The sequence below is a fragment of the Scomber japonicus genome, chromosome 11 (assembly GCF_027409825.1).
Source record: "Scomber japonicus isolate fScoJap1 chromosome 11, fScoJap1.pri, whole genome shotgun sequence".
Taxonomy (NCBI): Eukaryota; Metazoa; Chordata; class Actinopteri; order Scombriformes; family Scombridae; genus Scomber; species Scomber japonicus.
In genome coordinates this window covers 24,847,386-24,872,780 of record NC_070588.1, presented here as the reverse complement: position 1 = coordinate 24,872,780, position 25,395 = coordinate 24,847,386, and the positions used below count along the sequence as shown (strand labels likewise).

The 25,395-nt window shown below is 41.1% G+C and overlaps 1 protein-coding gene across 3 annotated transcripts in view; it reads right to left on the bottom strand.

Moving 5' to 3' along the window:
- ankrd44 (ankyrin repeat domain 44) overlaps window positions 1–21,688 on the bottom strand; it is a 28,900-nt gene extending 7,212 nt beyond the window's left edge. For 2 of the 3 annotated variants that reach the window (XM_053328475.1, XM_053328477.1), the window contains exons 1-17: window positions 21,581–21,688; window positions 13,982–14,065; window positions 12,379–12,457; window positions 12,057–12,127; window positions 11,066–11,266; window positions 10,417–10,504; window positions 9,515–9,657; window positions 9,197–9,409; window positions 7,961–8,039; window positions 7,764–7,878; window positions 7,590–7,672; window positions 3,965–4,073; window positions 3,243–3,311; window positions 1,983–2,123; window positions 1,535–1,600; window positions 1,003–1,114; window positions 634–705 (exon numbers count right to left, since the gene is read on the bottom strand). In XM_053328475.1, the coding sequence (XP_053184450.1) occupies window positions 634–705; window positions 1,003–1,114; window positions 1,535–1,600; window positions 1,983–2,123; window positions 3,243–3,311; window positions 3,965–4,073; window positions 7,590–7,672; window positions 7,764–7,878; window positions 7,961–8,039; window positions 9,197–9,409; window positions 9,515–9,657; window positions 10,417–10,504; window positions 11,066–11,266; window positions 12,057–12,127; window positions 12,379–12,457; window positions 13,982–14,065; window positions 21,581–21,607 (1,752 nt within the window). In that variant the 5' untranslated portion in view covers window positions 21,608–21,688. The remainder of the gene's footprint in view (window positions 1–633; window positions 706–1,002; window positions 1,115–1,534; window positions 1,601–1,982; window positions 2,124–3,242; window positions 3,312–3,964; window positions 4,074–7,589; window positions 7,673–7,763; window positions 7,879–7,960; window positions 8,040–9,196; window positions 9,410–9,514; window positions 9,658–10,416; window positions 10,505–11,065; window positions 11,267–12,056; window positions 12,128–12,378; window positions 12,458–13,981; window positions 14,066–21,580) is intronic. The other variant, XM_053328476.1, reaches the window with a different exon arrangement.
- Window positions 21,689–25,395: the final 3,707 nt, after the last annotated feature.

Sequence of the window (25,395 nt, the reverse complement as noted above, 5' to 3'; positions counted from 1 at the left end):
ACGTGGCATCAGCACATTGCTACTAATCAGACAGGGAGATACATGATGGAGCCAACAGATTAGAGAGATAATATAATGTTACACTGAGGTGAAACCAAGAATGAGTAGACCTGAGATGTCCCTCATTACACAGGAAAACTACGGAAAGCACAGTAGGTCAAAGTTGAATATGGGATTTGGTCTGTAAACTGTTTACAATAGATAATAGCCTTTATTTTCTCTGACTTCAGGGTTTGATTAAAATCGTCTGATTGTTTGTGTTTTTTGACAGACTGAAATGTGTCCATAGCAGTGTTTGCTCAACTGATGAGTACAGAATGCTTGCGGTGAATCTCTGGTCAGATTCATAATCTTGTTTACTTATTTTATGATGAGATTGAAAACTGGATTTTTCTCATTTTAGACTTTATTCAGTAAACTTTCCTGTGCTGTATTTGTCCATTTAACTTGATAATAATGTGGATGTGCTTTACATTGAACAGAAGAGGCCAAAGTGAGATACTGAAAGAAGTATTGCTTTGGTTGGTTAGTAGTCTTGATCAATATATTTCATTAAGACATCATGCTGTCTTTGGTGTGTGTGTGTGTGTGTGTGTGTGTGTGTGTGTGTGTGTGTGTGTGTGTGTGACTCACAGCGAGGTGCAGGGGGCTCCTGGCGTTCGGGGATTCGGGGTCTTCTTGGTGACTGTCGTCTCTGTCCAGCAGCTGCAGGTCACAATAACACAGATGAGCACATTTCCTTCTTCCTGCAGTCAGTTTATTTACTGACAGTCAGCATGTATACTGTATCACTACTGCTCTTCACAGATTTTACTTGAAGCTTTTTGTCATTTTGATTTTAAAAAACTTGACGTGCGACAGATGGAGAAAACACCTGGAGTCACCATCCAACAAGATAACACAGCCTCAAGATATGACATACCTCAACACGTGTGTGTGTGTGTGTGTGTGTGTGTGTGTGTGTGTGTGTGTGTGTGTGTGTGTGTGTGAATGTAAACTGACCAGTTCCAGACAGTGCCTGTGTCCATAGGCTGCAGCGTAGTGGACAGGACTGTAGCCCTGTTTGTCTTTCAGCGAGGCCGTCGCTCCACTCTGAAGCAGGAACTCTAAACATCTGGAAAACAATGCAACATCTCACATACTCTCCACATATGATTGTTGAAAACTGTATAAATGTATCAATATGTGTGCAGCTCATACTGACAGCAGGCGTGTCACATATCAGGCATTTGCTCAGATAGTGTGCTGATAATTATGTTATATTACAATTTTTATATTGTTTTTGCCTTTATACATTTTTCATTTGTTTTACTAATTAATTTGTTTATATTAATGTAGATGTATTATATGAATGATTGATCTTTCTTAATAAATAAGTGAGATCAAGTAGATTTTAATACGTCATTTTTGTGAGAACATGATGCACACTCAACTTTTCTTAAAGTTAGTATGCATGTATTAGTATGGAGTTATGACAGATTTGATCATCTCAACATTTCTTTATGTCTTCGTGTTATTTTCAGCGAGGACTCACAGTGCCGCCTCTTTCTCTCTCTCCGCCTGAACTCCTTCGCTCTCTGGCTCCAAAGCCACACGACGCCTGCGGAGGGAAGGAAGGAGGGAGGGAGGGAGGGAGGGATGGAGGGAGGGAGGGAGAGATACGAGAGCATAATAACATGAACACGCTCAAACAACAGCTTCTTTCATGTGGTGGCGCCGACTAATGCCAGCAAGTAAGTGGATCACTACTGTATGTGCTGTGTGCTGCATCGTCATCGGTGGGGTTGCCAGTCCTGGATGCTGCGCATAAACTACCACCAGCACTACCTCAGTATCACCTCTCATTGCCATGGAAACAGAGAGGTGTGGACCATCGGGTTTCTAAATGTAGTAACAGTAGATGGCTACCCAGGCTTTCAGTGCAACGCCAGAGAAATGGTGAGACAACAAATGCTCTCTCTCTTTCTCTCTCTCTCTCTCACCTTCTGTCCAAGTCTGAGGCGGCAGCGTAGTGCAGAGGAGAGCGCCCCCATTGGTCAGTGGCGTTGATGGCGGTGCCACAAGCCACCAGAGTCTCCAGACACTGATAGTGGCGGCTGGCAGCAGCATAGTGGAGGGGAGTCCTGAGGGAATAACAGAGAAAGGGGGAGAGAGAGAGAGAGAGAGAGAGAGAGAAAGAGAGAGGGCAAGTCAGTGTTGACCATGTCCCAAAACTATGGCCATTAAAGGACAAGTCCACACTTTTTTTATCTCAAGTCAGGAACAGTTTGGAGCAGTTTTTGCTTGCTGTAATCATTTCTCCTCTACATACTGTGAGACACAGTGAGATATCCCCTCCTAATGTGTTTCTAATGGAAGTGACAAAGTCTGTCCTTGTTCTGTTTATCTGAAGTTAATATGAGGTTTCAGGGCAGTCTGAGTTAAACTAATCAATTAAGTAGAGTCTTTTTATTATAAAACTCACACTTGTTTTCATAGTCAGTTCTCTTGCTGAGTGGCAGTGGAGGGATAGAAACACAAAGAGTGAATTTTGATTTAAAAAGACTGCAACTTTGGAACATAGCCACTTGATTTGTAACAGACTGCTCACATTAGCTTCACATAAACCAGAAAACATTTTAACACTGTACTGTGGATTTTGGACCCCTTCCACTTATAATAAAAATGCATCAGGATGGCATATTGTTGTCTAAAACATCATTTCCCTTACTTGGCAGGCTGTGCCCCAAAAACATGTTTCCATTTTGCAGATTTGAATGCTATTGTTGTAGAAAGTTTAGAGAACTGCAGTGACTCAGAAACACAATTGTAAGTGGATTGGTCATATCTGGCATTAATATTACCAACATCCATACACACACACACACACACACACACACACACACACACATGAATAAGGAGTGCAATGACACCCAAAGTAACACTTTAAACCTAAGTTAGCACTGCTTCACTACTGTAACTGCCAATGCAAATGAGCCACAGAATCACAGAATTTCTATTTTAATCTTATGACATTAACACTACTTATATAATTAATGTAGCTTTAAGGAGCTCAAAACCAACACTTTACAATGATGAGAGAAACGAGTGGTCACATTTGAAGAGGTGCAGGAAGAGAATATTTTAAAATTGTTGATTCATTTTCTGTCATTCAACTAATCCTTTAATCAGGGTGCTGTTTCAACTCCACTAACAATGTGATGAACAAAAGGTGTTCAGAGGACAGCCATGTATCTTCTTACCTGCCACAGTTGTCCCTCCTGTTGTGGTCTCCACCGCTACTCAACAGCAACTTGACACACTCCACGTTACTGCACGCAAAGAGCAGAGTGGAATGATTAGAAAGGTGTAATAGCTGCAGGAAGACTATTCAGATACAGTACACATGACTATTTTTCTACAAACAGTTGGAGTTTAGCCGTAAGCAATAAAACAACATATTTTTAACCATTAGTAGGCCAAAGAAAAGCCCTAAATGTGGTTTATATTCTTAGATGGACTCTTATACTCGTAGGTTTTGGTTATTAAAGCTACTGGTAGTAACACTGGACTCACCAACCAAATAAGAGGTTTAGATAATCTGGCTGAACTGTTTACAACCTGTCTGATCATCTTTGTTTTTTTTAATCTCAGAGTCAGATTTTATTGTGGTGATGTTAAATTCTCAGATCATTAGAAACTGCCAAAATGACAATTCAGTTCAATTCTATTCAATTCTATTCATACAGAGCTATCTTAGGTCATTTTAACAGGTCTACACTGCACCAACATTCCCCCAACAGGAAGAAAAACTCCCCCTCTAACAGGAAGACACATCAAGCAGAACCGGACTCAAGGTGGGCGGCCATCTGCTTGAATCGGTTGCCTAAATAAGACTTGAGTTATAATAAAATAAAAATTGCCTGTAATAAACAGGCAATTCTTTTTAATGTGATGTCTATCCATCATGGATAATGGGCCTCACCCTCCGGCAGCAGCAGCGTGCAGGCAGGTCCTCCCCATGGTGTCAGGAGTGTCTATCTGGAAGCCTGCAGACAGGACCGAGTCGTTACACATTATGCTAAACCTCCGACCTGACGAGGGCAGCGCAGGGAGACGGGAGGGAGGCCAGACAAGACACAGCAGCAGCCACCACAGACACAGAGAGAGAGAGAGAGAGAGGGAGGAGGAGGAGGAGGAGGAAGTGGCGAGAAAGACAGGTGTTAGTGCGATAGGTGGGAGTAGGTGTGGTGGGGGGGGGGGGGGGGGGCAGAGAAGGTTAGGTGGCCATGCAGACACAGGAGAACACATGAGCGGGACATTGAGACAGTCTGAGAGACCAACGCTGGGCATGTTTGCTGCACTCTGATAGAGTGCAGCAAACAAAGTGAATATCCATCATATTCACATGAAACTTTGAGGACTGTGACTTTGACATTGTAGTTACTATGACATTATTGGCCTTTTTTCAGTGTAGGAACTTTCTTAGGAACCCTGGCAAACTTTTAGGAACTCAGGAACTTAACCTGCAAAAATCAGCCATTTCATATCATTTCATAATAAGAGTGAATTGACATGATCTTAATAATTATATTGTCACAGTGATATATTTGAATTCTGAATATATAAGCAGCAACCAGCATGAAAGCTGATTCTTTCTTTTTTCCCAAGAACATGTGCTTATTGTCTTGGTGTCTGACCTAAATAAGACTGTTGCTTTCAAGTTTTCCCAAAAAGACGCAAAATGATTTAAAAAAACTAATTTAAGTGCAAGTCCAAGCATCCTGTAGTTTTATGTACATATATAGAAAAATATAATTTCATAGTTACATGTAATCAGGGTTGGGAAGGTTACTTTGGAAATGTAATAGGACACAGATTACTAGTTACTCTATTTAAAATGTTACAAGTAATGTAACTTATTATATTTAATTACTTTTTCATTACTTTACTAATTTCCTAACCAATGTTTTCAGCTGTTAGGGTAAGTGTACTCATTAAGCACCAAAATCTAAGTTCAGGTCTGACGTGACATGTAACCCTCTTTGTAATCATTAACATTTTCATAAGTAGCTGTAATTTAATGATACATTTTCTCTCATTACATTTATTTGTAATCAAATTATGTAACACTGTTATATGGAACTAGTTACTCCCCAACACTGATAGTAACATTGTGCAAGAATATTTGCTTGCTTATGTGACTTTTAGCAAATGTTGCAACATTTAGGAAAATCATGATGTGTGTAATGTTTTGTATCACATTTCACACATTTTAAAAACTGCGGAGTTATTTAAAGTACACCATAGCTGACTCACTATGAACAACATTAAGACAACAGTATGAATAATATTGAGTGGACCAAATGAGGTGGAAAATGAAAGTAAAGTTTCTGTTGACTCTTTTGTGAAGTAATAAGTTAAAAATAGGTGGTTAAAGTGGTTTGTTTGTCATGTGACGTGGTTTGTTTCTAAAAGCTCTTAGGTGGTCATCTATAACAAACCACAGTGACATGTATAAGATGCAGTATGAGAAGACGGTAGCAACAAAATACACAATAAACCCTCTCAAGCAGAAGTACTCTGGTGAAAATAATATCCATAAGTCATGTGAGAAGAGCACAACAGCTGACATGAAGTCTAAACAACCCAACAGTGGAGTTTGTCTTAAGGATTTTTCACATGGTCGTAGATATTTTCATCACTAATATACCCAACATGGTGAGCACTGGTTACTAGAATTAGGACTAGGACCGTTAACTGACCATAGGATGCAGCTGACGGGGGAGTAGAGAAAGCAGCTACTTTACTTGCTAATTGTTTCAATGTGAGTGCTGAATCAGGAGAGTATCCAGGAATCAGTCAGCAGATCCTCCATATTATGCAGACAGGCACACGGCCCGAGTATACACATCCTCCCTCTGAATCCTCCGCTTACACACTCGCTAGTAGCTTAGCTTCTTGTTTGGGTGTTCCTACAGAGGTTGACGGTCATTTTTGTATGTCTTTAGATAAAAGCCTCAACCAAATGAATCCAACGTAACACCAAATAATCAGACACGGGTAAATTACAAAGAACACTATGAATAGGTTGATATCTTGTCCTGTGGCTTTGAAACTCCGTTAAAATTTCCCTAACCTTCTCAACTTTTCAGATGTGATAGAAAATTACTTCTAGCTCTTGATTCAGCTCTGAGTGCAACAAATAAAAAAGCTCAGGCCACTACCAGTCCCAGCGGTCCTTTACAGTCGCAACACTGCAGCTGTAAAGAGAGCTAAAGCACATGTAAATGCCTTCTTTGTTGTTCAGTACAGCAACTCTGCAGAGCCACATGAGGAGCCCAGTTTCATCCTGCTCTATGCCTCGCGGCAGGGTCTTGTTAAATTGTCAGAGGCATCTGGAGCCAGAAAGGATTGTTGTCTTTCTCTTATTCCTACTATTCCTACTACACATCTTTCCTCTTCTGTGTTGGAAAACCCTCTCTAAGAACCAAACAACTATGTGGAATGAATGGAAAGACAAATTATATTACTAACAAAAGCATCAAGGAAACTTTTCAAATGTAAACACTGTCAATTCTCTAACAGGAGAATTTGACAGAATACACACTTGTCCAGAGGGAGAGTGGTCCTATCAGTGAGTAATTAGACTCACTGAGTCCTTGTCTGTTTCTGGAACATTGTGACTTGAATTTGGCCGGAGCTGAATATGTGCGCTTGTAGAGGAATTCACCACTTGGAGAAAGAAAAACAACCGGGCTCAAAACCCCCCTGAAAACTGCACTAGCAGATGATGTTCAGGCAAAACACATGCTGAATTTGCACATATCCAAGACAATAAACACATAGTACTGTCAGAAATATAAGCCACATTACAGGTTTTAGGTTTAGGTTCAGGTTTTTGTTCTCTTAGTGGTTCAGATGAGGAAAGTTTTAAAAATGTATTGTGCTAAGTTATCATTCTGAACATTTTCATTTAATCAAACCCCATTTTTGACACTATTCACGATCACATTTTTTCCAGCTCAGGCCATTCAATGATTTACATTGTCTAATTACCTTTCCATATAGTAGTTTATTATTATATGTGGAGTTCGCTCTAGATTCAAACTGCTTATGTACGCCTACCTACAAAGCCAGTGTGTTGGCTGCACTGTAAACACATACCAGTTGCTTTATATTATATTTCTGATAAAGTAGCTGCTAAAAGAGTGTTTGTTACAGTATGAAATCACACCTGCAGTTACCACCAGTGACCACAGGTGCCGCCAAATCAACTAGAGCTGAAATCTTAGAGGATGTGTTCACTTTTTTTCCAAGTGTGCCTTAAAAAACAGTCAACTGCTCATATGAAAACTGAAAGAGGTTAACCCTAACCCTAGCTATTTTAATCATTCCTCTCTTCATACTGGCTATTAAAAGATTCCCGTTCAATGTAGTTTCACTGGAAGTAATGAGGGCCAAAATCCACAGTGTGTTCAACAGTTATTTAGTGAAAAAATCTACTTAAAAAGAGATTTGTGAAGCTTATATAATGTGCTGGTCATATTAACCTCGATTAGGAAATTAGATCTGCTTTCTACTGCTTTACAGCTGACTTTGTGGACTACCTGAGGACAACAGCTTCCGGCAGCAGTCAGCATGAGCGTTCAAGGCAGCCAGGTGGAGGGGGAACATGCCGTGGACTCCTCGCCTTTGGAGATGACAGAAAGGAAACAACGCTAAATCACATCGTAATTGTAATCATTTAAGAGATAAATGTCTCTACAGGTGAAAAAACAAACCTTGTGCAGTCAGCTCCACTGGTGATGAGCGTGTTGATGAGGAGTTCATGACCATAGCGGGCAGCAATGTGGAGAGGAGTGTTACCATCTTTGTCCACGCAGTCGATTTCTCCACCTGAAATAAATTGTTAATCCATGAGGAGAATGTAACACAAGAGCGAATTTAAGAGATAAAAACAAGCATAACGAGGTCTCACCATTCTGTATGAGGGTCTGGGAGCGAGTGAAGCGTCCATGGACCGCCGTCATGTGAAGAGGACTCTTCCCGTCACGACTCTGAAAGACGTGGAGGAGAAACAGAGCGACAGATTCCAAAGTTTAAGTAAAACAGCTTCTTTCATTCCAATACCACACCTAAGAGAATTCTTAATTGCCTCAATTATGGTTTAATTTCTGTACACAATGGAATCAGTGTGTATCTGACACAAAACTGACTCAGAAAATTGTTGGAAAATCAAGCCAATTTTAGTCATTACCACTTGTAGGTTTGACCTGAAGGTTGCACCAGAGTAAAGAGTCAAAGTCCATTCATTCAAGTCATGTTTCTGTTGAATGGAAATCCAATATTCATGTTTTGGTTTTGGACTACTCCTGAGGGAAGTATCTCAACCTTAAGCTGCTAAACACTCCACTATGCTCATCAGCTTTTTGTTAACTTTGTCTGTCAGGTGTTTGGTGGTGTGCAGTGGCTTTAATTAGAGCTGTTTCACTGAAAGCAGCAGCCTGTTGCTGAAAACAATGCTGAAAAGAGAAGTGAGAAGGAACCAACAGTAAAGCTGCAGCCCTCAACACCAAAAAACACTGAGCTAAAGGCTCTAAAAAGCTCAGGCTGAGGGAAACTTCTGAGTGTGAAAGTGAGGTCAAATACTGATCAGTACAGCTTTAAAGACCACACCTGCACATGCATTTTCCCTTCTTCAGGCTGATTAGACCTCTGTTTAGGTTGAAGTTGGGTGTAGCTATGTTGACATAACACAAGATCACCTAACTATGAACCAGTAAAAATGATAAAGGGGTAACCTCTCCGCCCTGACAGGTGCAACAAAGATAATAGGCAGTTCACAGAAATAGCTCAGTCTGTTCCTCACAAGAGATCTAATTCATCCAAACAACTGGAAACACCTGTGTTGGTAAGCTATGGGGTGTTTTATACAGTATGAAGGCAACTATATGTTATGTGTGTAGTAGCTTTATTGTCATTATATTGAGGTCAGACAACAATATAACGAAATTTAGATAGGTACTGGTGAAAATGCCTGGAATATGGTTCTTAGATTTGAAGGCATATCGGTATAACACATTTCACTCTGAACCAATGTGCTGGAATTAAAGACCATCGCCATACCAAGAAGGAAGAAATGTGACATGTATCCTATGTAGTCATATGTACTGTAGGAGCGGCGTTATGCAAAGCAGACTTTCAGCTGGCATACCTGTACATTAACATCAGCACCATTGTTGACCAGAAACTCCAGACAGAGCGCTCCATGTGTGGAAGCAGCAGCAAAGTGCAGCGGGGTGAAGCCCTTATTGTTGGGCTGGCTGACATTTGCACCGTAGTCTATCAGCTCACTGACCACAGCATCCTGACCGTTAAAACAGGCCACGTGGAGCGCCGTGTTCCCAAACGCATTGGACTCATCTATCTGTTACCACACAGAGAAAAACAAGAGTTGTTATTATAGCCAGCTGGAGTATGAATGAATGAATACATGTATGTGAGAGATTTAATCTTTTGTGTGTGTCCTGACCTCCACAGAAAGGTTGAGCAGGTGTTTGACCACAGCTATCTGTCCGCTGGAGGCTGCTGTGTGGAGGGGAGTGTATCCTCGTTTGTCCTTACAGCTGATCTCCGCCCCCTGGCTCACCAGCAGGCATACTACATCCAGATGACCTGCAGGGGGAGCAGCACAGCACGCAGCACACATGAGACAAGGAGACTCAACTGCTGTTTAATGGACTACTGCAACTGCATTTTTTTATGTCATTTTTCTGCTTTATGTATGAAACAAAGACATTCATGCTCATACTATTTAGTAATTATGAACTGAGTGGGAGATTTTGCAAATAAATAATGAATACTAATATATCAGCAGGCTTATATGTTTGGCCATTATTTACCTTATTGATTAATGTATCAATGTATTTATTAAATGCCTTGCTTCCTCTATAAAACATGAGAAAACTGTCCATCACAGTTTGTGACCCTTACTTTAATCCACATTTCAAAAAAATCCCTAAAATGTATTGTTCAACTATAAAGCATCCTGCCTCTGTAATTTCACAACTCTTTAGTAACCAACTTTGAAGGATCATTTTATAAAAACTGGCTTTGTCACACCAGTTTCAAGCTGCACTGGTATTTTTTGAATGTACTGTACTGTATGTTTTATTCATTGTCATTTTTAAAATCACCTGTTGCGTTAGGTTCTGTTTTGTTTCATTTGTTCGTTCAAATATTCGTAATGGTGTCGGAAAAAAAGGGAAAAAAATCACTGCTTGAGTTCTGATGAATTGGTCTTTTAGTAAGTTGATGACTCATAATGAGCAACCGATTCATTTTTTCCCCAGCACATCTACAATGATCTACCTCCGGGAACTAATAGACATGATGATGTGATGTGGCTTTTAACAACCTGTCTTTGTCTCTCACCCATGAAAGCTGCCCAGTGCAGCGCTCGGCCGTCCTTCTTATCAAAGGCATTGATGTTGGCTCCTTTTGCGAGGAGAAGGTTGACCATCTGACACGAGAGAGAACAGGAAGAGGGGACATTAGAGGGCAATGTAATATAAGTGATGTGTGAAGCAGACCACACAGTATTTGTGAGAGCAAGTGTCTGTGTCTGTGTCAGTGTTTGTGGTGATGGTCTTTATATAACTGCATTGTAATTACATCTCATCACTTGGCTCAGTTGTTGCATAAACACTCTGGAGGGGCTGTCGACCAGAAACAGAGAAGCCGTCCATTCAGTGCGGCTTCAGAAATGTGCCGCCTCTCATTGTTAATTTTAGATTTCAGCATATTTGTGAATTGTGAGTGTGTCAAAATGAACAGCACACTTGATAAACCCGATGATGCAGCTGCTCTCGCCCACCTGTTTCCTTAAACCGAGCTACCCTCAAAAATAGCACAAAGGGTTGTTACATCATAGCCTGGCTTGCTGGTGAATTACACCGGTAACGCCAGCAAAGACAATACAGAGCTGCAGCGAGGATGCAAATTATTTCATTTCACTGACAAAACACTTGTGGTGGTTCAAAAGCAGCGTGACAGATCTCCAGTAGTCAAGTCTCTGCAGTACCTCAGTGTGGCCATTGAGGGCAGCGTGGTGCAGGGCAGTTCGTCCGCCTCGGTCCGATACGTTGACGCTACTCAGCAGAGGGATGATGACCTCGGCACATCGCAGGGCATTATTGGCTGCGGCGACATGCAGCGGCGTCTGCCAGTTCTTGTCCCGAGCGTTCACGTCAGCCGAGTGGCGAATCAGAACTCGCACAGCCTCCTGAGGGGAAAGTCACAGATCATATGTTTGACTGTACGTATTCAGAGAAATAACTTATACAGCATTGGTGGTTACAGTCGGCCAAATTTAAAGCCTGCTGATGCCATCTTCACTTGAATTAAACATCAATTTAAAATGAAAAAAGTGACCAAGCAGCAAAACCAGTATTGTTCTTTAATGTGTTTTTAATTTTTGGGTTTTTTTTTTGCTTCTCCATGTATGTAAACCTTACCACAGCACCTCAAACAATGTACCAAACCAAGTAAATATACAAATAACTAAAATAGTAGATTCAAATGTAACTGAACATTTTAAGTGAGATGAACTGTAATAACCCTATTGTAGATATGTACTGCAATTTACTGCCTTAAATTTACTTCAAGCTCAGAAACTGATAGGTATTCAGCGTTAGTGCTAAATTTCCTCCCCAGGTTGTCAATAAAGTTGAACTCATATTATCTACATATCAACCATTCACAAATACTCCCGCACTGCAAATCTAAACTCATAAAAGACACTGAATTTAAGGAAGTCCCCTGCTGTTTCAGCCATGTTGATTTACCTGTTTGGAGGTGATGTGGCTGATTAATTGCACTGACCCAGATTTACTGCACTGTCTCAGAATAATATGAGGAAGCTGGGAGAGGCTTTAAAAGAAGTCTGTTTTCAGGTAAATACCAGAAGGTGAAGCTTACTCTCCTTGACACCTGTGACACAGTGAGGATCTTTTTTCTGAAACACTGGGGCTGTTTTTGAAAAAGAAGAAAAAGGTGTGGGTGTACGTGCTAACCTCGCTGCGGGATGCCACAGCACGATGGAGAGGGGTGAGCCACATGTTATCTTTGGCATTGACCCGGGCCCCTGCAGAGGAAAAGGAACAAACAGTGTGGAAAGAGGTTTTAGGTTAAGTTTACCAACTAAACTGGAAATAGAGGAATTTCATTGCTCAGGTTTAAATTCTAAAAGTGTTACACGTATCAAATCTCTCAGGTTTTATCAAAACAAGACCTTTGGAAACTAAAAGAGCTGAAAATAAAAATATCTGTAAGATGTGGAAAGGTGAAAAAAGAGAGATATGATGAAGAGGTGGAGGACAGGAATATAGATTTTACCGGAGAGGATGAGGAGCTCAGTGATTTCGGCATCGCCCAGGAAGGCCGCTGCATGTAGCGGCGTTCGCTTCTCTGCATCCTGCGGGGAGAAATCAGTTATTATTATTGCTGGTAATACCGGATACAGTCTAGTAACATAAGCTCAATGGGCAGCTGTTCTTCATTGTTTAATACTGTGGTTTAACAGTGAGGCTGTGGGTCATTAAAACATGTTTATAAAAACCTGCAAACACTCTGTCAGGGTCTAAATGAAATATAAAATTAACCCAAGTATGATCTAAATCATACAAAATGTGCCCTCCACTGCTGGCTGTGATGTTACACATTAGTAATCCATAAATACAAGCTAAGAAAAGACAGGCTGTGATATCAGTTCACTGACAATGAGCGGAGGATCAGCGACCAGGCTGTCAGTGTCAACACTTCCATTGTTCTTCTCAGTGAGCTCACACAAGACACACACACACACTTAAACACACACAGAGTGTCCTGATGACCACCCTACTTATCCACAAGTGACTGGACTGAGTGCAGCCTCTCCAACAAAAACACATCTAAAGTGGACAATGACGGTGACGTGGGAGTCCTCTGAGGAGCAGGCCCGTCCCACATCCTGTCCTGCCCTGGTACAGACATGTGTTATGCATCTATACCAATATGAGCAGATGTAAATAAACACACGCTCTGAACTTTGACTTTTGACCTAGAGCCTTTCTCTCATTACCCTCAGAGTGTGGGCAAATACAGGAAGTAAGGGGTTGAAGGGAGAGGAGGGGAGAGGATTGTTGCTACTGAGCCAGGTTTTGATTTTTCTAAAAAGTCATAAAAGATGCCGAAAGAAAGCAATGTTTGTTCTGTACCTGTATGAAGACGTTTTGAAGAATACTAAAATCTTGTGCATTGAATATTGGGCGCTGTTTAAAGATGAATTACTGTAAAAATTCTAGTGAATCAGACTCCAAATTTCATAATTAAGGCTTAGCATTTTATTATAGGAGAAAACATATCAAGATATATATATCTCATAATTATCATTTCATTATGTCACAGTCACATGGCCATTTGATCTACTGATTGGTTGCTGAATATCAAGAAGGTCGGTTTTATCTAATATGAACCTGTCATAGGGCTGATTCCAGAAAAAGGGAGAATGAATGAGAAAGAGGAAGTAAACATAACCGCAGTACTGCAGATACTGAGGACATTTTAGGATGACTTTCTATTCATTTTCCACCCAGCTCCTGTGAGGCCACACCTTAGGAGACCAGGGTTCAGGTACTTTCCCTGGCGTGGGCAACTAAAGCACTTGATGTATGTTGTGGCCTGTTACTGGCTGCTATAGCCACAAGGTTCAGTGTTACGTAAGTCCCCTAAACGTAACAACAAATTGATTTCTCTGTTACTACCTGTGCTGTGATGACTATAACATACGAATACAATAATTATGAGAAAAGGTCTCCAATTTGTTCCATTCTAAGAACTTTTTGGTAGAAATTTGTAGCAGGAGTGTGAAAAATAAACTTTATTTAAACAGAAACCAGATGATAGATTCATTTGTATCAAACCAAAAAAAAAAAAAGTAAATGACGATGTGTGTCCTCACCAGAGCATTGATGTCTTCAGACTTGTATATGAGCATACGGATCTCTTCAGGGTCTCCACTGAAGATCGCCTGGATGAGAGGAGGCTGTGCAGAGGAAGCGAGAAAAAACACAGTCAGTGTAAAAAAAGACATTCAACACATGACCAGAAGCCACATGTAAGACATGAGAGAGTACATATAATTGATTTAAACAGCAAGTGAAATGAAACGATAAGTTAAGGGGAATATTTCCTGGATATTACACAAGAGGAGACGGAGCATGATACTTCCCACGGTATGGAATACTGGCTGTGTGTGTGTGTGTGTGTGTGTGTGTGTGTGTGTGTGTGTGTGTGTGTGTGTGCGCGCGTGTGTGTGTGTGTGTAGGAGCAGCTGCTTGCCTTTAAGCTGCTGTGTTTACAAAAGCAAGAGCAGTAAGGGCTACTATGAGACTGTAAGATACTACATACTGTATACAAAAATGTATTTATTACCAGAAGGTCTTCAAAACTCTGCTCAGTTCTTAAATGTAAGACTGACCTCCATGGAGAAAATATTGTTCTCAGAGGTCATAAAATCAAAAGCCTGTGCAGAGAAGACTGTTTAATGCAGGACACTGTAGAGGTCATGTCTCTGAAGCCCTTATTTTCTTTCCTGGATCTCAGATATGAGGTAAATACAGGAGCTAGACGGCGTCAGTCAGCAGTGCAGCAGTGCAGCAGTATACTATAGGAACAGAAGCAGGCGTGGGTAACAAAGAAACTCACACCGCAACCTTGTTTAGTCAACATGAGTGATGCCAGATCACAGCAACATGTCAGTGGCTTAAAAGGAACACTCAAGTATTTTTTGCAAATTGTGCCCCTCAACCACACTTCACATTACTGCTGACACATGCTGTAGAGTGTTAGACAGGACACATTTAAACAGGTTTTACTTGCTGTAATTATTCCTCCTGCTCACACAGAGAGTCAGAAGATGGGCTTTCAGTGCAAGTGATCGGGGTCAAAATACACAGTCCTCGTTTTGAGGTTTTCAGCCGTCTTGAGTTCAAGAAATCGAGCGGATATCTTACAAAGGTCAAATCTTTTTAGTGAAAAATTCCCTCTGTTTCCCTGCATTGTGCCACAATGTTGAGCGGCACAGAAAGAACAGTAACAAACAGGGACATTTGTGTTTCAAAGGTTTTGTAGATATTCATGTGATTTGACTCATTTGGACTTAAAAGGGATCTTCTAAAGGCCCGTGTGAACAGGAGGAATGGTTACAGCAAGCTTAATATGTTCAATGTTAATTTGGGCATCTGACAATTGTTTTAAATCAGACGTGAAACATTGCAACCCTTCTGCTCTCCGGACCGACACTGATTTCCGTTCAATTCTGACTGATATGACAATAAGTTAGCAGACTTTTGAAACTTGCTACAAAGAGATGACTCATTTCAGCGTGCTCAAGTCATCAAAGACACAACTGCTTCAAAGTTCAATGTAGGAAACAGAAAGTGAAGTGTCTACAGATGATAAAGACAATCATGGATCATTGGCTAATCAATAATGCAGAACAAAGTTTGCCATATTTTCTCAATTTTTAAAAAAGAGAACCATAAAGCACATGCCTGAGTTTATCCGATTCATTTCAATATAGGTTAGGAAATATGATATGCACCTTTGTGGCTGTATAAATTGTCCTGTTGTTGAATATCAATAAGCAGGACTGCTTTATCTGTACTATATATGATTTGTGCATCAATGTGCAGAAACACCTCGATTATTAGCCTATACATATTGTGTAGTGATACTATGAATAATAATGTACACAATAAATGCAGGTTTAATGTTCAACTCTGATGGATTAAACAACTGAAGCAGCTTTAAAGAGTCTGATCATTCATTTTTATACCAACCAGAAATTAATGACTGTCATCATGTCATCAAAGTGATGATTGTAGCAGTGCACTATGATTCACTGTTATACATCAAATTAAACTCTTGATATGTGTAAAGTAAAGCCTGCTATGCCTCATTTTGTTTCAGAATCACTGACATTGATACATTCTGCCTCACCAGAAGAACAGGGGAAAAAATCTGGTAATACAAGAACATACAACGTGATCTGCAAGATAGTTCACTGTAATGTAAAGCACACATACAAGACTGTAGTTGTCTGTCTGGAGCCTCTGCTGGGTTTTAAAGGCTTCAGGTTGCATCTCTTACTGATGAATCAGAACGAACAGAAGCAAGCCTCACTACACTTCCTGTGTATTTCTGTTGCCTCCTGCCTCACTTCCTGTTGCACAGTCGCTCCTTCTCAGAAACATGAGAGAGGAACCGCTGAGGAGCGTTTCACTTCTGCTTTAAACACAACGCACACATTCACACACATATTCACTAAATGACACCACTTCCTCATCTGTTGCAATGCCACATCATCATATCATCATACTCCTCCCAGCTGACCATTATAGTAAGCAGGTGATTTTTTTTTTCTTTTCTTTTTTTTTTTTTTTTACAAATGTATTTTGGTGCAATTATAGCAAAGCAAAAATGAAGAAGCTTCAGGTTGCATTCAATGATGCATTCATCATTCATCAGCAAACGTGCTTAAGATTCCACGACGGTCGAGTTCAAGTCATAAGCTTTTTTTCTAACAATGTCCCCACCCTTCAATGTTTGCTGAGGATTTTAACATACAGATTCAAGGTTAAATGAGTCAAAAAAGTCTAAAGGGCATTGGCCCAGCCTACACAAAGAGACACAAAATACTCCTGTTTATGGAAGCATCGGAACACGTCTGTTTTAACCTTGTATATATCTGTGCTGTCTTGTCCTTGTACTGTCTTATGTTTTATTTATTTTTATTTTATTGATATGAACCTGCAGATGCGTCCGAAATAAAGTTTCTTCTTTGACCCTTTGATACAACAAAAAAAAAATTATTTGACAACTACAATGTATTACTGTGCAATGTTGCCTTAACACTACCAGCTGAAGAGCTTTTCTTATGAAGATATGAATCTAAAATAAACAAGTTGTGTTTGCCGACCATGGAGCTGCAGCCAGGAGGAGATTAGCTTAGCTTAGCATAGCATAAAGACTGGTAGCAGAGGGGAACAGCTAGCTCATCTCTGTCCAACAACTAAATATTTGCAAACCAACCAGTAAACTTCACATTAATACACTGTGTCTCCTTATGCTTAATTAACGCACAAATACTATTGTAAAAAAAAAAGTTAGTTAGTTAGTTAGTTAGTTAGTTAAAAGAAAAATAAGCTAAAATAAGCTAAATTCATATTTAAGTCAGGAACTATCTCATCACAGACTATCAATCTGATCAGACAGACATTCAAACACAGAAAATGAAAGTTTTACACCTGCCCTTAAAGAAATCTAAGACTAAGAACATGGCCAAGACTTGTTTGACATTTTCGGGTGTTTTAGGGATCTGTCCTCCACATCTTAACCTCCGCCTGTAGGTCAAACTCAACCGGCTTAACGTTAGAAATGCTTTGTTCGGACACATGTGTCACATTTTTCTGTTGTGAAACTTCCACCTATTGTTGCACCGACTCATAATTTCAATGCACCCAACAAAGCAGAGAGCACAGTGCCAAATAGGAATTATGTGGGCGACGAAAAATGAAAGGCAAGAGAGGATGGTGTTCATATTGGCTAAGGAAACGATTGTCCTGTCTTCCTCACCGTTTCCTCCTGCCAGACAGTTTTCATTCAAACTCAAAGCTCGCGTTGGCCATTAAATAGTGATTCGGCTTTAATCAGTGTTTACTTGAACGAAGTGATAAGAGAGGGAAGGAGGAAGGACACATTGGGGGTATAGTGTAGTGAACGAGATGCCAGCTGGAGAAGGGGGGGGGAGCTATGCCTTTAAACAAGCAGCCACCACTTGGCAGCATATGGCCTCTTTAGCTATGCCTTTCTTTGTAAGTACTCCTCATGCACACACACACACAAATTCTTGCAGGCCTTCACATTCAAACACACACTCTCAGCTGGCATCAGTCCCTTGTCACAGTGCTGTGTCTGGGGACTTGGGGAGCCTGGTGCTGGCACAAGAGAGGCATGGAGATTTAGGGAATGAGTGAGGAGAGAGAGAGAGAGAGAGTGTGTGTGTGTGTATGTGTGTGTATGTGTGTGTGTGTGTGTGTGTGTGTATGTGTGTGTGTGTGTAGCGCTTTTAGAGGCATGAATGGGAAGATTCCTCAAACTCATACCAGCACCTACAGACTGAACAATGCTGGATGTCTGACTGAGGCGGATATTGTTATTATGAGAGCAATAAAAATCTGATAACACTAGTTCAGTAAGCATTCGTTATGGTGTTAACTTCTGGCGATGATCCCACAGATTCTGTTTTTGTTTTCAATCTCTGAGTCCAAGTACATTTTTCTACTGCACACACACATCAGAACAGAAATATGTCAGAAAGAATTCAAAGTCTGGTATTACATGTTTACTTATGCTGCTGTATTATAATACTACATCTAACTGACTACCCAGCAACACAAGAACAATGATGCATGGATCATAAGCTGGTTAGGATTCTAATGTTTCAGCTTGGACCTGTTAGCATCAGCCTTTAGCACCGGTCAAAGTGACATGCCACTAAGAAAGAGTGGCACCCCACCAGCATGCCAGTGAAGAGTGGCCTTTGCCAGTGAAATGGGAGTGATTATTCATTCATAAGCCACTCATAAACCAGTGAGAAATGGTATAGGCATAGGAAAATGAGTGACGTACAGTTTGTAAGTGCCACATGCCAGTACAACTCCAATAGCTTGGACCTGTTAGCATCAGCCTTTAGCACTGGTCAAAGTGACATGCCACTAAGAAAGAGCGGCACACCACCAGCATGCCAGTGAAAAGTGGTATCTGCCAGTGAAATGGAAGTGACAATACATGTGTAAGCCACTCATAAGTCAGTGATAAGTGGTACAGACAGTGGAAAATGAGTGACAACAGTTTCTAAGTTCCACATGCCAGTGGAACAGCAGTGCAGTGGCATGCCAGAATTTCTCAGAATGCCACTAGAACAAGAACAAGAGTGCCCGTCCATCAGCCACTTTACGAAAGGGTAAATTATCAACCAATGATATTGACCAGACACTCCTGCAGGCTATGTGACAGTATCTCAAACATGAACATGGTTCCATACAGTCACATTGACCTTCACCCTGTCACCCATGCAGGCCCTATTAGTAACCAATAACCGTGAAAAATTGCTTTGGTCGACATGCCGGGTCAGTCTGCTGTAAATAGTTTGATCCAGTCACCTCTGCTCTCTGAGGAATTGATTGAGGACAGTGTTGGTCTAGCAGAACATACAGTTTCCCCTTCTGTCTTCCTGCCTCTCATTCTTATCCTACACAAACTTCCCCAATCAGATTAACTCTGTTTTCATTCCATAGAAATGCTGTAAACACACACATACACAGGCTAACCTGAAGTATATAAATACCACATCCCGAGAATGCCGCACACACACACACACACACACACGCATACACATACACACAGACACACACACATGCAGTACATCCTGTTTGGTGTCTCCCTCCATAAAAGAAAGCCATGTCTTCATTTCCTCTAATGCCTGAGGTGACAGGCCAAACTGGCTCATCTCCTTCCCCTTGGGGTCAAGAAAAGGCTTCTGATGTCCTCCTTCCAGTGAAACCACAACCCACCGTTCTGCATGTTTATCCCCCTTCTCAAACCGCCTTAACAAGCTACAAGAGGAGACGATGTCAGCTGTGTGTCAGACTGTTTCACCTGCCTAAAACAGACACAGGAAGCAATAGAGGAAATCTATATTAAAAACAAGGAGAAATGGGAATGGAACACAGGAAAACTGATAAGACTCCATGCCCATATCCACTGTAGAGGCACACTGAGGTGCGTGCACAGAGCGGTTCAGTAGCGGAAAGTCAAAAGTCAACAACTTCCTGCGCTTCCTTTTTATTCATTGCAGTGGGAGGACATTTATTTCTGTACTAAAAAAGCTCCTTAAAGACATGCAATGACATATCATTGGCGCAAAAATGCCAGTTTGGGCTTATTTCAAAAGAGATCTGAGAAAAACTAAAGACATGACAGTTTCATTCATTCCTTCAACTCCCACATTAACCTCAAGCTTATCTGTGAAGTATGACGCTGATTGTACGAAAACCATTCTGACCTTTCTGTCTTTTCATCAGTGTGACCTCAACCTCCGGTTTACATTAGTACCTGCAAAAGCTTCCTAATATCACTTCCAACAAGCCCAATACTAAAAAAAGCAGTCAAACAGCATCATTTACTATTATAGTCTGAGAAAGATCCCTACTTGATTTTCATGTGACCCACTCTTGATCAGCACATGATTAAAAGAGTAAAAGAAAAAAAGAGAGAAAATCTATGTATAAGCTACTGAGCGGTGTGCAGAGCTGAGGCATCCAGTTATCAGGCATCATCAGCGTGTTGTCTGAAAATAACAGGAAGTCCCACAGTACCGGGTTACATAAAAAGACATTTCTTCCCTTCCTTGAAGTAACCATACATCTGATATGAGCTGGGCTGAAGACGCTGGGTCAGATCAGGGACTTCTACTGAGACAAAGGAGCGAGTGGAGCACCATCTACAATATCATCATCCTTGTGGTGCCACTTGTTCACTAGCATATTCACCATGATAACTAAAACAGGTGGTAACTGAAGCACGAGCCTGTGAGAGACCAAAGAAGGAAAGATGGTTGCTAAGCGAAGGTTAGGGGACCCATAGGGTGGCATTTGCCCTTTAAATCAATGATCAGACTATTAGAGGTTAACCATCATCCCACCTACAAGTAATGGCATTGTACACCAGGAAACAAAAACTTCTCAAGTTCATTCTTAACCTTTTTATTTTTAAAGCCTTTCAAGATCCATTTAGTAGCCGTTAAGGAGCTTTCACTCACTATCTTCACCAACAGATGTAATTACCCATAAGATTGTAGATGGTCAAATTTCCAGTTTTCACAGCATTTTGTGCACTTTTTATTCATGTTGACTTAAAGGTTGAAGTGAAAGCAGTAAAGCTCTGCTAAAGAGTGTCATGTAATACAATCAAAAGCTCCAGAACAGCTACTAAATGGACCTCATGAGTAGTTTAGACATCCTCACACATACTTTTGGTCTCCATCATCAGAAATTGATTTTTTTTGGTTTGCAGTTGAAGGTTTTTCACATGATGAATCAATACCAGGCTGAAGCACTATGAACACACAGTATACATTTGTCTGTGTGTGAGATGAAAACACTGATATATTTGTGTTCTGGGCCCAGGCGATGCTTGCGGAAGGAAACAGAGCAGGAAGTATATAATAAGTGGGCTGTCCTCATTTTAACGGAACACCGAAAAATGTTACTCATTAATGACATAAAGAGAAAATCGGGACGTTTGGGCGTCCAGTTTCATGCAGCATTATGTGATCTGTGTGCTCAGTGTGCAGGGTTAGGAGTGTTTGACCAACACAAAGACACGTCGCAATATTAAAGATACATTTCTAAGCAAACAGCCGATAAATGGAGTAAAAAGTGCTGTGCAGCCTGATCAGAGTCCAGGCTAGGCTAGCAGCAGCTAGCAGGTCTACCTGATCGGCCAGTTTGAGAACAGCCATCTCTGGGTCTGCTCCGGCTGATCATCCACTCCCTCCGGGGGCGATGCTGCGGCCGAACCCCCGCTCCTCCTCTCCTCTCTCCGGGCTGCCCGCGGGGCGACTTCAGGCGGCCGGGTGAAGCAACGCGGCTTCTCGCGGCTCTCTCGCAGCTCTCTAGCAGACACACAGGCGGATGATGCTGCTGCTGCTGATGATGATGACGAAGGCCGGGGGTAGCACCAGGGCCATCAGCCCCGCTCCACTGACGCTATCTGCCGCGACGCAGCTGAGCCGAGGCGGCCGCTCGGGTACGCGGCGAGGCGGGGAAGCAGGAACGGCTGGACCCACCGGTGTAAACAATCCACATTTACGGCTGCTGCTGCTACCACCACTTCCACCACTGCTGCTTCTGTTGCTGCTGCTGCTTCTGCTGCACGGAGATCGCAGGCGTCTCTCCGAGCCATACACCACCCACAGAGCCTCCCTCCTCCACCGGTTTGCAGAGCCACAAGCCTCCCTGAGAGGCAGTCAGTCTGAACTCAGTTGAACACAGATCACACAGGAAGTTGGTGCCTGTCTCTCCTCCTCCTCTCAGATGCAGAAGTGGAAGAGAAAAGCTTCCTCAGCATCAACAACAACCAGGCCCCCTCTCGCTGCTGCCATCCGCTGGATAGAGAGAGACGGAAACATTTCAAAAAATTGCACCATCCAAAAGTAATAAAACACGGTGCATGAAAAATGAATGGGCACACAGATGTAGTGGAGTGTAAACTCACATCAAGCTCGACAACACTGATCCTCATGATTTAAAAATCACTCTACTGCTGTGGGTTATATAAGGATGAGGCCTGCTTTAAGGCTCATGTCACTATTTTTTGTGTGCAAGTTTCACTTCCTCAAACACTCAATCCGTTTTGTTTTTTGTTTTTTGGAGCCTGTACATTTCAATTTCAAATCAATAATCCATTAGTTTCTTGGGCTTTTTGACAACATCTCATGAGCAAATGCAGTTTGCTCAGTTTTTGATTGTGATTAGTCGATTAGTTGTGAGATAGAAAACTAATTGGCAGCTATTTTGTTGATGATATGTCAAATCAAATTTGATCTTCTCAAATGTGATGAGTTCATGCTTTTCTCTTGTCATACTTACATGATAGTAAAGTGAATATTTTTGTGTTTTAAACAGCTGCTCAGACAAAAAAAAAACATATAAAGGCATCACCTTTGACCCTGGGGAATTATAATGTGCAATTTTGCTATTTTCTGACATCTTTGCATATTACTCCATAATGAAAATGGTTGTTAGATGCAGCCCAAACTGAAGACATTCAAACTTATTCTGAGCATCCATGAAGGCTAAAGAGGTGAAAACTCCAGTAGTGTAGTGTATGGAATTACTTTCTTGTTAAACCACTTGGTTGTTCTGTAACTTTAAATCACATTAGATGACCATTACTAATTACTTTGATGACACATGGCTCTGTATATTAAAAGTCCTTGAGTGATAGCAGGTTCCAGGTTCCATCATATGTTCTGATTTGTAGCCCACCTTTCCTTTCCCTTACTATTCCTTTAATGGTGAATCCCATATTTCACAGCACAGTACTGCTGCTGGTGCATTTTCTAAGTTAGTTTTCATTTATGCGTATACAATATGAGAATGAAATAGCAAACCTTTGAAAACCAAACCATCATGAGTTGCGTTGTCTATCATACTCACATTTGTGTTCAGCTTTGATGTAGACTGACGTGAAGTGAACTGACTACGATGGATTCCACATCTCCAGCAACTAATGGTCGTCCATCAAATTTTTATGCTATTATTTCTGTTCAGGGGGTTTGGAAACATTTTATATGCCACAATTGCACTGGATAGCAAAAGAGAACAAATACAGATATAGGGTGGATTAGGGTAATGTGGGACACTTCTAGCAATTCTGACTTGTTTATCCTATTTACATATGAATCCAATACATGATATCAACACCTAATATCATCATGAAGGTTGTTTCTCTGTTAAATCAGAAAAGAAATTGTGGTATTGGACATTTATGGATTTTGTCATCTGGGACACTGGCTTAGAAATACTTTTATTTATACAAAGCAGCCTTATCTGCAAAAAAAAAAACACATTCTGAAATGTGCATACCCATATTTGGTCATTTAATTTAGTAGGTTTACAATTTTTAGATTAAAAAACTAGCAGTCTGTATGTTCACATGTGTCATTTTAAACAATATAACTTACACAGTAGGCATATGCTAGTTAGCTTTAATTGAATAGAAGAAGAGATAAATGCATTGAAGTTTAGTTATCCCACATTACCCTAATCACCCTATATACAATGTGTGCATATAAGCATGTATTTATATATTTACATCCACTAACAGGAATTGTTTCTTTCCTGAATAATTGAAGCTACATTACAAATACATATTAAAGTACATCTTTGGATGATCTTTTTAAAGCAGAGAGTAACGGAGGCCAATGGCTGCTGGGAAAGTAGAGAAATCTATTTGTACAACACAGTGGCTACCATTGTTAAACATGAAAAATCACATAAAGCTTTGTAAAGTCTGTTGTTTTATGTCATGATCATTCATTGGAGATGATAATTTACCATCTTCTACTATCTGTCTTACTACATTGCTGCTCGTGTCACTTCATGTACGCCGTTTACTCTGTGGAAACATCTCCAATCAGTCATCTCCCTGTGGCTGCTCATAAACAAGAGAGGTGTTGATTCAACAAGCACACACACACACACACACACACACACACACACACACACACAGTAACAACAGCAGCAGTAGGGATGCCACCATGTATTTCTCACTGTTTTCATGAAGATGCATTCCAGAGCTTATAAAAGAAGGACAGTGATGGTTGTGTCTGGAAGATAATATCTAAAGTTTCCAGTTCGGCATGCTTCTTATTCTGCCGATTACATGATAAATACACATATTCAACAAATTAGCCTCGAAGTAAATCACGCAGCAGCCCTGCGGGAACATGTGACCTAGGTCAGATCAGCTCTTATTGCTCAGCCAAATGTGAGCACAAGCCAGTCATAAATTCTTCTATGAAATCTCAACTATGTATTCCTCTAGTTGGACCTTTATGTTTTTTAAAGGATATCTCTCTAGCTATAGGCCTCACACTCACTCTCTCTCTCTCTCTCTCTCTCACATACACACACACACACACACACACAAGACAGACTTATAGCCTTCCTTTTCAGATTAGCAGGCCCAGAGTCTGATGCCGTCTGCTGGGAGAATCTGGGTCAAAGCACATGAGTGTGGCTGTGCAGCAGTGGTGAGCTGCAGTGAATGGAAGAGGAGAAGAGTGGGGGAGGTTTTTTTTCTTTCTTTCTTTCATTGTGTGTGTGTACGAGCGTTCATGTGGGAGTTCTCATCTCTGCGCTTCTTTAGTGCATGTGAGTTCCCAGTTCATTCATCAGCTGTATGCCCTGATAAGCCCTCTCAGCTAAGATGGCATGCACACACACACACACACACACAGACAGAAGGGTGATGGAGAGTTGACACCAACATGAAATAAAGATGGAGTCAGATGGAGTAGAGGAGGATGAGCACCACTCAGCTCATCACAACAGTCATACGATTATGGTTCACTTCAAAGTTTTATGAGTAACAAGAAGGCAGTTTTTAATTGGCTGAGGGCCATGGATTTAAAAGGCAGACTGCATCACCACTCATAGTTTGCACTGCCTGCAGCTCGTCAACCTCAGCTCACCCATATGATGTGAGGGATTCTTCAACAAGGCCACCCAGACAGCCATGCAT